Source organism: Brachypodium distachyon, chromosome 2 (genome assembly GCF_000005505.3).
Source record: "Brachypodium distachyon strain Bd21 chromosome 2, Brachypodium_distachyon_v3.0, whole genome shotgun sequence".
NCBI lineage: Eukaryota > Viridiplantae > Streptophyta > Magnoliopsida > Poales > Poaceae > Brachypodium > Brachypodium distachyon.
Window position 1 is genome coordinate 6,479,765 of NC_016132.3, and position 13,729 is coordinate 6,493,493.

The window sequence follows — 13,729 nt, forward strand, 5'->3', positions numbered from 1 at the left end:
GTGATTCGTACAACAAACGTATAAAATTTAATATTTATATTTTATAACAGTGTATTTTAATGTGTTTGTTTGTACTTTTTAATAATTCTTATAACATTCTGTTTTTAACATTCAATATTTCAATAGATTGCATGAAAAAACAATGTCACATCGTATACAGGTATAAAGTATCAACTGTGTAATAACCTTAATGTTATGTATTTTTTCTAATAATCCAATGTTTCAAGTAATGATAAACACATGGAGGTGAATTAGCAAGTTAGGTCTTGACACGAGTAAATATATAGTTATATTTTTCTCCAGAAACATCTACATACTTACATACTTAACAAAATAGATATTCGAGTTTGTTATACCTAAATCGCATGATTTTTAGTTAAAGATAAGTTGATTGTTCAGCCGTTGGAACTAAATTGTGTTTTAAATTCACAATGAAAGGGAAGTGAGTGGCTTTGATATTATCGACCAAGAATTAAATCTTTTACTTAGAAATTCAGGGCCTGAGATATGGACACACCCATAGATATTTGGCATAATAAACAGGGTTAATTTCAAGAAACCACGATTTTTGGGTCCCGTCTCACTGGCTCCCAGTTTTTGCTAATTTGCCAACAGAACCACACATTTTCGGTCAGACTGTATCAACTAGCCACAAATTTTTTACAACACATAAATTATTAAACTACCTTTTCTCAGTTAGGCTTAGGGTGGGAGCTCTCAGCTCATTTATCTCTCACTTTTTCTTTGCTTTGTTTTTGTTTTTTAGAACAACATTCTGACTTTATTGATTCAACGAACAAAATAGAACTAATCGAAAAATTAAGACGACGACAAAGATTTCGGATAAATAGAAAGTTACATAAAAAATATTTGAACCCAAGTTCTCTAGCCGTGCCGATCGCATCTTGATATTTCTTCAAATCTCTAGTGACGAAACAATAGAAGACCAAACCTGCATAAGTTGGACCAACCTTATAGGTTTTATTGAGCCGCATGAGCTGCCCACCCCAGCGGGTGAGAACTTAAGATCATTGAACGCGCGGTGACCGGGGACACACCCCTTGCAAGACATGTTGTTAAACCATTCAATTATAGCCGAGCTGATGAGAAAGATGATCAAAATCACGAATTTATGAGACGTGTGATCCAGAAACCACGTGGAGTAGACAATGATAGCCGCGCCAAAACGGGGATGGAGCCGAGAGACCATTAATCCAAGCGTCATCGCATCCACCGTCAGGCTGTGCCATTGCCTGAAACACATAAAAACCTTAAAAAAAATTACTAAAACGATATTAGATATGAATCCGTGGTTCCCTCGCCTACTGGTCGCAAACTTTTTTTTTCTATGACCGCTAGGGTTTCATGTCGAGAAAAACAGTGCAGTATAACTTTTCCTTTATTTGCTTTGCTTGGCATGTGGCGACCTTCCCTCCCCTCGCCCATCTCGCTGCCGAGCGCCCCGACGGCCCAACCCCGTCGTTCGTCTTCCTCCTCGAGCGAGCGCCGCCACCCCCTCCTCCCCGTCCCGCTGCCGAGCGCCCCAGCCCCCTCGCTCCGTCGCTCGTCTTCCTCCTCGTGCGAGCGCCTCCACCGCAGGTATCTATCTCCCCCTCAATTCTCTCGTTCCCGACCGTTTCTCCTCCCATCACCCCACGAACAGATCCCGCCCTTTAGCTTCCCGTTGCATCTCCTTAATCTTCTCCAATTCGCAACTGAGGCAAAAATCAAGGTAGGGCGGCCGCCCTACCGGGTACTCCGCCCTTGGATGTACACACTTGTACCTATGTAGCTCCGCCCCTCTGCATCCTTCTATCTTTCTCTCGTCGCAATTCTGCTACTGGTATTCTAGGTGCTAGCCAAATGTCTGCATTTCTTTCCCAGTTATTAGTTCAGTAGCTAATATCCTATTTTCTTTGCTGCTTCCGCCTGTCTGTCCTACAGGATTTGGCATGGCTTCAAATGTGAACCCTTCCAAGAGACCGTTTCAGAAGAATTCTTCAGAACACAATGGCCGGGGCAAGTGGCAAAAGACAAAGCATACTTCTTCACAGCAGCCTCCACTGGTGATACAGCCTGGTGTTCCTCTTATCCGCATTCTCTGCCCCACTGAAAAATGTGGGAATGTCATTGGTAAAGGTGGCGTCATCATCGCAAAGATAAGGCAAGAGAACGGAGTAAAAATCCGGGTTGATGAAGCAGTCCCTGGTTGTGATGAGAGAGTTATCGTCATAACTATCACTGAGAAGGACAAAGAAGCTAGCCGTGAGCAAGGTAAACAGAATGTTGGAGGTGCTGCTGTTTCTGCTGATGCCGAGCATGAGAAGGAGAAAGACCACATCAAGGAAGAAAATGTTGATTCAGAGAACAACCATGGCAAGGAAGAAAAGGTTGATTCAGAGAACAACCATGGCAAGGAAGAAAAGGTTGATTCAGAGAACAACCATGGCAAGGAAGAAAAGGTTGATTCAGAAAGAGATGCCAGTAAGGAAGAAAAGGATGATCCCTCTGTTGCTAAAGATACAAAGGCAGAGCCAGAGAGGGTACTACTGTCGCCAATGAACGCCATTTTGCATGTTTTTGATAGGATTTTTATAACTGAAATCGGAAATGAATCTGGGGATCCATCAGGTGAAAGAACTCCTGTTTCTTTCAGATTGTTAGTGCTAGATAGCCAAGTAGGATGGCTTTTGGGGAACCGTGGTAGTGTGATTAAGCAAATGTCAGCTGATAGTGGCTGTGAAATCAGAGTTTCAAAGGAGAAGCTTCCGTTATGTGCTTTACTTAAAGATGAACTTTGCCAGGTAGACTTCTTTCAGTATTGGATATCATTATCTTGTTCTGACATTTATAATCTCTGTTTATGTTTTTGGGTGATTATTTCTGGCGTTTCTTGATATATCATTTCTGCAGATCACTGGAGAGCTTGACTCAGTCAGGAAAGGTCTGAATGCCGTGGCTCAAGTGCTTCTTACTCACCCCCCTAGGGAAAGTGATGTACTTCCTTCTGGTTTATCATCGCACGCCTTCAATCGGTCGGATGCTCTTCCTCCAGGGATGCAACCTAACTTTAGTCTCCCTTTTCAAGGGCCATCCCATGCCAGAGGACCTTTTGATAGCATTGACCCAAGGCCAAACATTCCTCCTTTTCCCACTTTTCCTGACCAACGCTCAAACATTCCTCCTTTTCCTGCATTTCCTGATGCTCTAATGCATAGCCATGCTTCAGTTCCTCCAGAACCACTCACCTTTAGGTTATTATGTTCAAGTGACAAGGTTGGAAGTATAATAGGGAAGGGTGGAAACAATATCAAGACTATTCAGAAAGATACAGGTTGTGAAATAAAAATCCTTGAGACTGTTCCAAAATCAGAAGATCGTGTCATAGTTATTTCTGGACCTGCGGTAACTATCTTCCTTTTCTCTTGATAAGTTTCATGGAAGATATATGATACTCCCTTCGATCCTAAATTGTTGTCGTTATTTTAGTACAAATTTGAACTGAAACAACGACAATAATTTAGGATCGGAGTAATATTTATTAAGCACCAGTTTAGCCCATTCCTTGTTATTTTGCTTGTCAGTGCCGGAAAAGGTTTCCAGGGTTTCAATATTTTTTGCACTCCACATTATTTCTAGGGAATTGGGTTCTTATTGGCAATTTTCATATATTTGTTCTGGCTCTTCAAGGTTGCCATTTGGTAGCACTTTATGCTTGCACAGAGTAATGTTTCATGGGTGTACACGCAGATGCAGTGACCAGAAATGTGGTTGCGAGGCAACTTTACATGAATATTGGTACTAATATCCAAGATAAAAACCAACAAAGTTGTTTTTAAGGACAATGATATGGACGCTGAAAATGCATTAGAAAGTCAAATGGTGCAAGAATTTTGGGCTACATTTCCTTGGTTTAAACATCTTTCCTCATACTCTGCCTTAGTTTTAAAACTTCTTTTTGACACAAGTGGCACTCATTTTCTTTTCAGAACTGGGATTTAATAGCAAATCAATTTGTGATCTGCATTGGAGTTTGCTCCTAGTATTTCAGTACTTGTTAATAGCATTAAACTTTGAATAGTTATTATCCTCTACTGCTCTACCTGCAAGTAGTCTTTCTAATGTTTTCACTTCTCTACCATTCTGTAGCATCCTGGTGATGGAATTTCCCCTGCGCAGAATGCAATTCTGCATGTACAACGTAGAATTACGCCACCTACCGCTAACAACAAGGAGGGCGCTGCCATATCTAGGCTGATTGTTTCACCTAATCAAGTTGGCTGCCTCCTTGGCAAAGGTGGTAGTATCATAGCTGAAATGAGGAAGCTATCGAAAGCTCATATAGTAGTGTTGAGCAAAGACAAGATCCCAAAGGGCGTCCAAGAAAGTGATGAAGTTGTTCAGGTCTGCTTTTGTTGTATTGTAGATCCTATTTGCGAATATTATAATGATGCACTGGGATCTTCTATGTCCTGACCAATATTTACATCATCTATTTTCTTGCATCTTTGCCTTACCTAGGCCGGACTCTATTGCACTATACGTTTTCTTCCCCTTTTTTGGTTAATAACTGCTGAATTTCTACTCTTTTAGATAACTGGGGATTCCGAAGCTATTCAGGAAGCTCTGATGCAGATAACTGCTAGGTTACGTAACCATCTTTTCCGGGACAGAATGGCTGCAATGGGTCCTAACATGCAGCCACCTTTTGGGTCGCTAGATCCTCAGTTTGGTGCATTTGCGGGAAGCCATGAATCTACGTCTCCAAGGATATATCCTAATGCATCTCAGTTTCACAAAGATTTCATGGGACGGCCATTGGATGAGATGCCTGCTCCTTGGAACGCAAAGGTATCAGACCATTTACTATTTTCCTGTAATATGTTCTTGAGCACTAGGAAGAACTATGGATTTCTTGCATATCTTTCTCTGTCGATGTACATTTGGGACCAGCCGGAATGTTTTTTTTTCCTGATGGGAAGAGCTTGCATCCTTCAGTTCCTTTTTTATGTCTGTCAAAATTATGCTGAACATCATAAGCAAAGGCCCATTTATTTTTCTTAGGGAATTTTTATCTAAAGTGTACTTATATTGATCTGTCTGGCTGGGACCAAACTTGGCCACCATTAGTGTGGCACTCCACAAGATGGTCACTGCTTAATTTTTGGCGCCAGACTTGCTGCCTAGCTTTTTTGTGAATTAATCTGGTGGCACCAGAGCGTGGTAGGCAGTACCCGAGTGGCCGAGTAGCAAATTGATAGTCCTTGAATAGATATTGCTTCATGCACTGGATTATAGACGAACAGTAACCAGGCAAACAGCCTGTACTCTCCAATTCTCCATAAGTCCATTATGCTTTTTCTTATACTGTTGTGGTCCTACTCCTAAATTTGTAGGGCATGCGGGATGTTGGTGATCCGATGTCAATATCTGGCATGCCAGGAATGCCTCATAGAGGAATTGGTGGATTTTCTGGGTTTGTTTCTTGTCTCATATTTTAAATATTGTAGTCTGTTTTGATCAACAATATTGGATAATCTTGTATTTACTGGATAATATTTGATTACAGCGCTGGCCATTCATCTATGCCAAACATAACTAGAGATATCATGGTTCCAAGATTTGTTATACCTGCGCTTTGTGGGCACGATGGAGGTTGTTTGAATATGATTCGTGAGGTTTGTATCAGAATTTTGTGGAGCATATCTGGCAAACATAACTATAATGTGTATGATTGCCATAATAACTAATTAAATGTGCAGTTTTCAGGAGCTATGATAACATTCACTGAACCAATAGCTGATGCCGCAGACACACCTTTTATGATATCTGGCACACTGGACCAGATGCATGCAGCCCGAAGTCTTATTCAAGCATTTGTTCTAAGCGAACCACCTGCCCCATGATATTTTAAATCTCTGAAGGTGATGCATTCCCCTTCTAAACTATTTTGATCATGCTAGGTATATTTTGGATGATGTTGATAATGTGGGCAACAACCGTAGTAGTCTTATGAGTGTTTGAGTTTTGAATTTTTATGATCTGTCTGCAGAGTTGCATATGCTTGAAGAGGTTAATTATGCTGAATAGAGACCACAAATCCAGTGATGGAACACCTTGAAACTCTCACTTGTGACTTGTGAGATATGTGAAGTTTTATGGGTAGCTGCTGAAATTTATTATTTCCTTGTGAAATCCTCAAACCATCACTTATGACTTGGAGATATGCAAAGTTTAATTGGTAGCTTTATGCAAACTGTAGCTTGGACTTGGAAAGCTTCTGACTTTGTATGAGAACCCCATCATTTGATGTTGTGAACTTTAATAATGGGAATAGCCTATCAGTTATTATTTTGACTTTTGGTCTGACATTTGCATTTCTAAGTAGTGCTGATATGAAGTCTTTGTCCCCGTACCCTAATATGCATTTAGTACTTATACAATATATGTACATGTATCAAATCATTTACTAACTGTCCTATATTAATTGCTTGTAGCAAAACAAATACTCCCTCCGATCCATAATAAGTGTCTCAGATTTAGTACATCTTAGATTTAGAGACACTTATTATGGATCGGAGGGAGTAACTAATAATTATCCCAAAGGCAGCAGGAATTCTTTTTTGCACTAGAACTTTTACATGCTATAGCAGTAGCAGTTAGATATTCCCCACTTTTGGACCAAATGGTCACATCAGCCGAATTTTTCTGCTATAAGATACTTTTTATGACACTGGTCTAATTATGGTGGTCCTTATTCAGATTAAAATAATTTAAGCAATTTAATAAATTTTATCTTAGAAATGCAGTTTGGGTGGTTGTTCGTTGTGCTTTTTCTGTACTATTTGTGAGAACAGAAGTATCTACATGTCAGGAAACATAAGTGTGTATCCCCGTGGAGTAGTTCCATATGATATTACTAGCTCACATCTTTAACTGTATGCCCAAATATGTGTGGTTCTGTTTGCTTTAAATATTTATATTCTTAAGTCAGCTTATGTTGGGGATTTATATTTGCCCTCTACCATTGTGAACTGCTTTATAATTTTATGGATGATTTCTTCTTAGTGGCTCATCAAATGCTTCATACTTGTGCAACTTATAATTCATACTTGTGCAACTTATAAAATTATTTATAACTTCTATAATGGACAGCTAGGTGATGTGTCTTATGTAAGCTTTGGATTACAAATTAACTGTTAAAAAGTTGACCATCTTTTGAATTAACTAAACCTGAAATTTACGAATTTGATGAAGTTTCTTGCATAACCATGGTAGGACTTGCAAGCAATTTTGTACATGAGATGCATATATATTTGCATATTTGCGTTGCTGAAAATAAATGGGAAAGGTAATTTTTATTTGATTTTATGTGTAGCATCTTGTTTTGCTGCTATCTTTGTGCGCACTTTGTTATTGCTTTTGATAACTAGTTAAACTACGATGATAAAAAAAAAAACAGTGGTTGCACTTGCATGTTGAATCTTCTCTTTAGAGGTCAGGAATTTTATTGTAGTTTCTTGTAGGCATTTAGTTGGTTGTCATCTCTGCTTGGTTATCCTTTACTGTGGTGTCAGCATTGGAGGCTGCATCCTAGAAGGTATGGACAGTATAGTTCTGTTTGATAGCTTGACTTGTTTTCCTTTGTACTCCCTCCGTTCCATAATTCTTGTCTCAAATTTGCCCTAAAATGGATGTATCTATTCCTAAAAAGCGTCTAGATACATGTAATATTTCGACAAGAATTATGGAACGGAGGGAGTAATATTTTTCATCAACGAGGCTGTCAACATATTTAATTTCTGTTGGTTCTTGTGTTATTGGCCCGATAGCCAAGTTAACCCTCATGTATCAGTGGTTTTCATTTTCAAAATAAAGCTTAGAGATACCTTCATGATTGCTGCTAACACTGGTGTCTCAGAAACAAATTTGCCATAACCTGGTTTGTATCCGCGCGTTGCTGCAATAATGTTTAGATTATGCTATCAACTTCTTTGAAAATCATAATAAAGATATTACTTTAATCATATCTAAGTTCTTTCTGAATTTTGGAGTAATAAGTATCCAATTGTAGTGCTTTCTTTCTGCATTGCATTGCTTTTACCAGTGATTCCAAATTTCTGCATTTTTGACTTTTCGTGATCTATTGGTATCACTGGAGCAAGCAGCCTCATCCTGGAGTGCCAATGTTATTTCTGTAGCTCAAACTGGATTATAAGACAATGCAATGTCATCAGTCTGCAGTTTAATCATGACTTGGGAGCGGCTGCCTTGGTGCTTCCTTTCTGCCTTCTTGTGTTGCTTTTACTTCAGAGATTCCAAATTTCCGCATTTTTGTGATCTGTTGGTATCATTGGAACAATGCAGCTTGGGAGGGGCTGCCTTGGCGCTTCCTTTCTGCCTTCTTGTGCTGCTTTTACTTCAGAGATTCCAAATTTCTGCATTTTTGTGATCTGTTGGTATCATTGGAACAATGCAGCCTCATCCTGGAGTGCCAATGTTCATTTGTAGCTCGAACTGGGTTGGAAGTCCATGCAATGTCATCGGCCTGTAGTTCAACCAGGACTCCAGAGGGGCTGTTAGCCAAGGTTACCCAAAAACCTAATAGGGGAAAAACCCGGTAACCTGGTGTCATGGTCGGCTTCTGTCTTCTAGGTCATTTGAGAAATTTTGATTTTGAACACCTTTTTGAAGATCTGAAGTTTATAATAGAGACCTTAATTTGAAAGCCTTTTAGCTTAGAAGATGATTTAATGTGGGTGAACTGGAGGTAAGAGGACCCGGTACCTAAAAGATAGGGACTGGTTTCTTGGGCACGTTCCCACCGGTTTTGGGAGCTCTGATGGTCACTATTACTGAAATATCATGAGATTTGAAATATCTTTAAATTTGAAAAGATGATTGCCGGTAGATACCTGGGGATGTGATTACTTGAATTTTCTCGGTTGTGTGGAAGGCAACATTTGTAGCTAAAAGGACACTATCTTCCAATCAATTTTTATGTCTTCTGTCATACGGAATACCGACTTTAGGATACCTGCGGGCCAAAAGAAACAAAGAACATAGGCAAAGCTAAACAGCCCCTGTATGTTGCATATTACCAAGACGCATCATAAATGTTTGTCTTCTTTTAAGTACTTTTTCTGTCCAACAAAGGATGTCTCAACTTCGACTAAATTTGAATGCATCTATACATCAAGTCATGTCTAGACATCCAAATTTGACAAACTTGAGACATCTTTTGTTGGATGGAGGGTGTATAAGGTACGAACGCTCTTTGTTTAGTATTGACCACGTGAGTTACTGAACACCAGCACACCGATTCTCCCCGATACAGTGAACCGAGCCTAGCTCAGGTGGTCTGGTTCCTTATGGTGGATCCAGCCCATTCAGGTTCAAGTCCTAAACTTGGCACGGGTGTCATATTTTTCTGGATTATTTCAGGATTTAACCGGCGCTATGCGTTTAGTGGTAGGTGACGTACCCGTCAACAACGAGGCGCTTGTGGTGACTTCGTCAATCTCTCAAGATCTGTCGACCCAGTCTTTCGGAGGTGCTCATAAGGGTAGGACGTGCGTGCGTTCAAAGGGTGAGTGTACGCGCGTGTTGTGAGCGTCTGCGTTTGTATTGTGTTTTTTAAAAAAAAATCTCCACGATATAACTTTGACCACTAATTACTCCATATTATAATTCCTTCAAAATTAGTATGCGAGACAAATGTACACTATGGTTTTCAGGTATCAGATATTCCCATGTTCTTCTCGCAAAAAAAGAAGATATTTCCATGATCAAATATGGAGGGAATACTAACTGCATTACCAAATACGGAGTAGTACCGTATCCGTTTGAAGCTGTAATATCTCACAAAAAGGGGGACGATGATGCTTTGACCAATGCCACATTAGTCCAATTTGTGTTCACGTGTTTTAGGCATCATGTTCTCAAAATACCATTATCCTGAATACCTGATGATCCTGTTTCCAGCTGTGCTGAACATCTGGGCAAAATGACAAACGTATTCCAGCCAGGAAAATCAGTGGCGTGAAGTACGTGAGCAGGGACAGAAGGAGAGATGCAGCCAAACATGAAAGAAACTGTTCTGGTGTTGCTCCCATTTTTCCATAGCATATTACGTGGACAGCTAACAACCAGGACACGTCGCCATCCGAGGGCGGCCAACCTTGAGGAGTTCTTGCAGCGAAGGGAGGGAAAAACCTTGCAGAAAAACCTTACGTCATGGGATCAGTGAGGCCTATTATCGCTTTTGGAATATCTCTAACAGCTCCTGTGCGAACCTCCTTTCATTTCATTCGGTAGACATCCCACAATTTTTCACATGATTTCATTTGGTTGGATTTGAATTGTGGATTCAAACATCATGTTTGTCTATAAGAGACAAATTTAAAGAAATGATGCCTTCTATAGAGGAACTGTGGTTATGTATAGGTGTGATAATTCGTATACCCAATCCCATGCTAACTAAACAGGTTGGTTCCTGAAATCCGAAATGAATTCCAACCTAAAGAATGAAAGCCAAACGAGCTTTGCGGCTCCGTACATCATATGTTCAGCTATACGTCAACCAATTTGTGCATTTGATTTCTACGAGCAGAAACTTGTTCTAGGTGTACATATTCGGTTGAAGCTCCGCCACTGAAACGTACTGTAATTCAGAAGACTAGACAATCAAACCCGAATTGTAAATTTGTAATGTACATCATCTTATCACCACGCACGCAGACGCAGCTCCTTCCGTCCACAGCTTCCATCCGATCTCCTCAAAGGCTCAAACTCCTTCAGTTCCCTCCATCCACAGCCACAAAGCCAGAGTAGCAGAGCCACAGAGCTTGATCGCCAGCCAAGAAACCTCACCGCGCACCTCACACCGTAGTAGCGCGCGCGAGCCATGGGTTGCGCGAGCTCCAAGGACGTGGCGGTGGCCGACGTCGCGTACCGCCCGCCGGCCACGAGCGTGTCCCTCTTCGACATCAGCGCCGTCGAGGAGCCGTGGCTCATCGCCAAGCAGAGCGCCGACGCCGTCGTCGAGTCCGGCGATGACGAGTCCGAGGAAGAAGAAGAAGAAGAAGAAGAGGAGGAAGAGGAGGAGGTGAAGAAGCCCACCCCCGGCGTGCCGCTCCCTATCCTCGACAAGCTCGACGGCTACGAGCTCGCGCCGGCTTCTTGGTCCGAGGTGAGCAAGGCCCTGGAAGACATCAAGCCCACGCTAGGCTCCAAGCCGCCCTCCGACCCCAAGCCCCTTCCCAAGAAAAAGAAGAAGAAGCAACAACAACAACAACCCGCAGCCGCCGAAGCGCCGGCCCAGCCGCCTCCACCGCAGACGCCGGCCCAGCCAGCTCCATCGCAGACGCCTGCCGAGGCTGGCAAGAAGGCGTACATGCCTGGCGCCGAGGACACAACAAAGAAGCCGCCGCCGCCGGAGCTGACGGGGCGGCGCGTGGTGAAGGAGAACCCGTTCCTGCTGCGTGACCGCGAGAGCAGCAAGAACGCGGACGGGACCGCCGCGCCCAGGTGGCGCCGGCGTGACCCGTTCGAGGGTTTCCCCGAGCGCCGGCCCCCCGGCGCCACGGGCGGCGGCGTGGTGCTGTACACGACGACGCTCCGCGGCGTGCGCCGCACGTTCGAGGACTGCGAGCGCGCGCGCGCCGCCGTGGAGACGTGCGCGGAGGCGGCGGGCATGGGCGCTCTGGACGAGCGCGACGTGGCGCTGCACGGGGAGTACCTGCGCGAGCTCCGCGAGCTGCTGGCCGGCGTCGAAGAAGAAGGAGGAGCGTCCGTGCCCGTGGTGCCGAGGCTGTTCGTGATGGGGCGGTACGTGGGCGGGGCGGAGGCGTGCGCGGGGCTCGCGGAGAGCGGGAAGCTCCGGGAGATGCTGCGGTGGGCGAGGGCGCGCGGGGAGGCGTGCGCGGCGAAGGACGGCCGCGGATGCGAGGGGTGCGGCGGCGCGCGGTTCGTGCCGTGCTGGGAGTGCGGGGGCAGCTGCAAGGTGCTGGTCGGAGGCGGCGACGGCGCGGGCGCGGCGGTCACTGTCGGCGGCGGCGTCGTGGAGAGGTGCGGCAAGTGCAACGAGAACGGCCTCATGATATGCCCCATCTGCCACTGAACCAGCTCGATCGACGTACCGGAATTTTAATTTCATGCATCGATCTGTGCATACGTACACGATCCTTGGGTCGCTCGTCGTTCTTGCCGCGGTCGAGCTTAAAATCAAGTTAAAGCATGTCCTGTAATACTTAGGAACGGAGTGATTACTGTACTATGAATACGGAGTAGTAGTTTACAGAAGAACAACGTACTGCGTGTTGAATCAATGAGAGGTATACTCACTCCGTCCCATATTAAATAACTCAAATTTGTTCAAATATGAATGTATCTATGCTTAAAAAATGCCTAGATATATGTAATAGAAAGTCACTTAATATTCATCGCGATGGACCCTCTTCATCACATCCTGCGCAAGGTGTCCTTGGACGGCATCCTCTCGCCTTTTCATGCGGCCAATGTTGGGGTGCGGGTCTCCCTTTACGCCGATGACGCGGGAATTTTCTCCTGCCTCCTGGAGGCGGACTTGCAAGCAATCCACCGTCTGATCATTCTGTTTGGAGATGCCTCCGGTATGCGCACCAACCTCGACAAATCGGAGATCTTCCCTATCTGCTGTGACGAAGAACAGGCCGCTGCGGCCATGGCCGCCTTCCCGGCCGAGAGAGGGATTTTTCCTTGCACATACCTAGGCCTCCCTCTCAACCCGTCCAAGCTCAAGGGCTCGGCCTTCCAACCTCTGATCGACGAAGTCGGCTCTCACCTTGCGGGTTGGCGGGGGTCTCACTTCTCCCGGGCGGGCCGGGTGGTGCTGGCTAGATCCGTTCTCTCCGCGATGGTCACCTACCACCTCACGGCCTTCAAAATCCCTGCCGGAATCCTCCGCCAAATCAACAAACTCATTCGGGCCTTCATTTGGACGCGCTCTTGGCAACCAGGCCAACCTCCCTCCTCCTTCTCTTTGGTGAATTGGGCTACAGTTTGCCAGCCCAGAGAGCTTGGTGGGCTCGGAATTCTTGATCTGGCCAGATTCGGTCGCCCCCTGCGCCTTCGCTGGCCTTGGCTATCTTGGGCTGATCGAGCTCGCCCCTGGCAGGGGCTCCCTTCCCCCTGCAACCAGGACGACTTGTCGTTGTTCCGGGCTTCGACGGTGATCAGTATCGGGGCAGGGGAGAAGGCGCTTTTCTGGCACGATGCATGGTTGCCGGATGGCTCCTCTCTGAAGAATCGCTGGCCAAGCCTTTTTGCCATTGCTTCTAGGAAGAACCGCACGGTGCAAAAAGAGTTGTCCGGTAGAAACTAGGTGCGTGCCTTGCTCCGCATCAGCACCAACAAGCAGATCTCGGAGTTCGTTGGCCTTTGGGAATGTTTGCAAGACATCCACCTCTCTGAGGAGTGCGACTCCATCTCCTGGAAATGGACTCCCTCTGCAGTCTACTCCGCTGCCTCCACTTACCGCGCTCAGTTCGTCGACTCGATTCCTCCTTTCGACTCAAAGAAAATTTGGAAGGCCGACGCGACGCCTAGCTGCAAGTTCTTTGCACGGACGGTGGTCCATTGCAAGATTCTCACGGCAGACAACTTGGCCATCCGAGGATGGCCCCACGACCCGGTCTGCAAGCTTTGCTGCAGCCATGCCGAGACAATCATCCACCTTTGCCGAGACTGC

General features: G+C 44.6%; 2 protein-coding genes across 10 annotated transcripts; both read left to right on the top strand.

The window, feature by feature from the left end:
• The first annotated feature begins 1,407 nt into the window (after positions 1-1,407).
• On the top strand, positions 1,408-8,741 carry LOC100821190 (KH domain-containing protein At4g18375). 9 transcript variants are annotated; one of them, XR_002963763.1, is made up of 11 exons: positions 1,408-1,599; positions 1,945-2,804; positions 2,914-3,405; positions 4,150-4,404; positions 4,594-4,851; positions 5,397-5,476; positions 5,570-5,678; positions 5,763-5,924; positions 7,527-7,600; positions 8,169-8,274; positions 8,368-8,741. XR_002963763.1 is itself a non-coding variant. In XM_010232364.3 (10 exons), the coding sequence occupies exons 2-9, from the start codon at positions 1,953-1,955 to the stop codon at positions 5,904-5,906; spliced, it is 2,154 nt and encodes a 717-aa protein (XP_010230666.1). In that variant the 5' UTR covers positions 1,408-1,599; positions 1,945-1,952; the 3' UTR covers positions 5,907-5,924; positions 6,053-6,367. The 9 variants fall into 9 exon arrangements, 4 of the variants coding, with proteins under 4 accessions (XP_010230666.1, XP_024315637.1, XP_024315636.1 ...); XR_002963765.1 differs by having other exon boundaries at positions 8,202-8,274; XR_002963766.1 differs by lacking the exon at positions 8,169-8,274 and having other exon boundaries at positions 8,480-8,741.
• Positions 8,742-10,655: 1,914 nt separating this feature from the next.
• LOC100823366 (glutaredoxin domain-containing cysteine-rich protein CG12206) lies at positions 10,656-12,380 on the top strand. Its single transcript, XM_003566106.4, has one exon. It carries the CDS (start codon positions 10,907-10,909, stop codon positions 12,119-12,121), a length of 1,215 nt encoding a protein of 404 aa, XP_003566154.1. The 5' UTR covers positions 10,656-10,906; the 3' UTR covers positions 12,122-12,380.
• The last annotated feature ends 1,349 nt before the right edge of the window (positions 12,381-13,729 follow it).

What these genes read in the sequence shown, in the direction of transcription:
- LOC100823366 (XM_003566106.4), top strand. Translation starts at nt 10,907, where the DNA reads ATGGGTTGCGCGAGCTCCAAGGACGTGGCGGTGGCCGACGTCGCGTAC.
- LOC100821190 (XM_024459869.1), top strand. Translation starts at nt 1,953, where the DNA reads ATGGCTTCAAATGTGAACCCTTCCAAGAGACCGTTTCAGAAGAATTCT. An exon ending in AAAGTGATGAAGTTGTTCAG is followed by an intron (nt 4,405 to 4,593) that starts GTCTGCTTTTGT and finishes CTACTCTTTTAG; the next exon opens with ATAACTGGGGATTCCGAAGC. An exon ending in CTGCTCCTTGGAACGCAAAG is followed by an intron (nt 4,852 to 5,396) that starts GTATCAGACCAT and finishes CTAAATTTGTAG; the next exon opens with GGCATGCGGGATGTTGGTGA.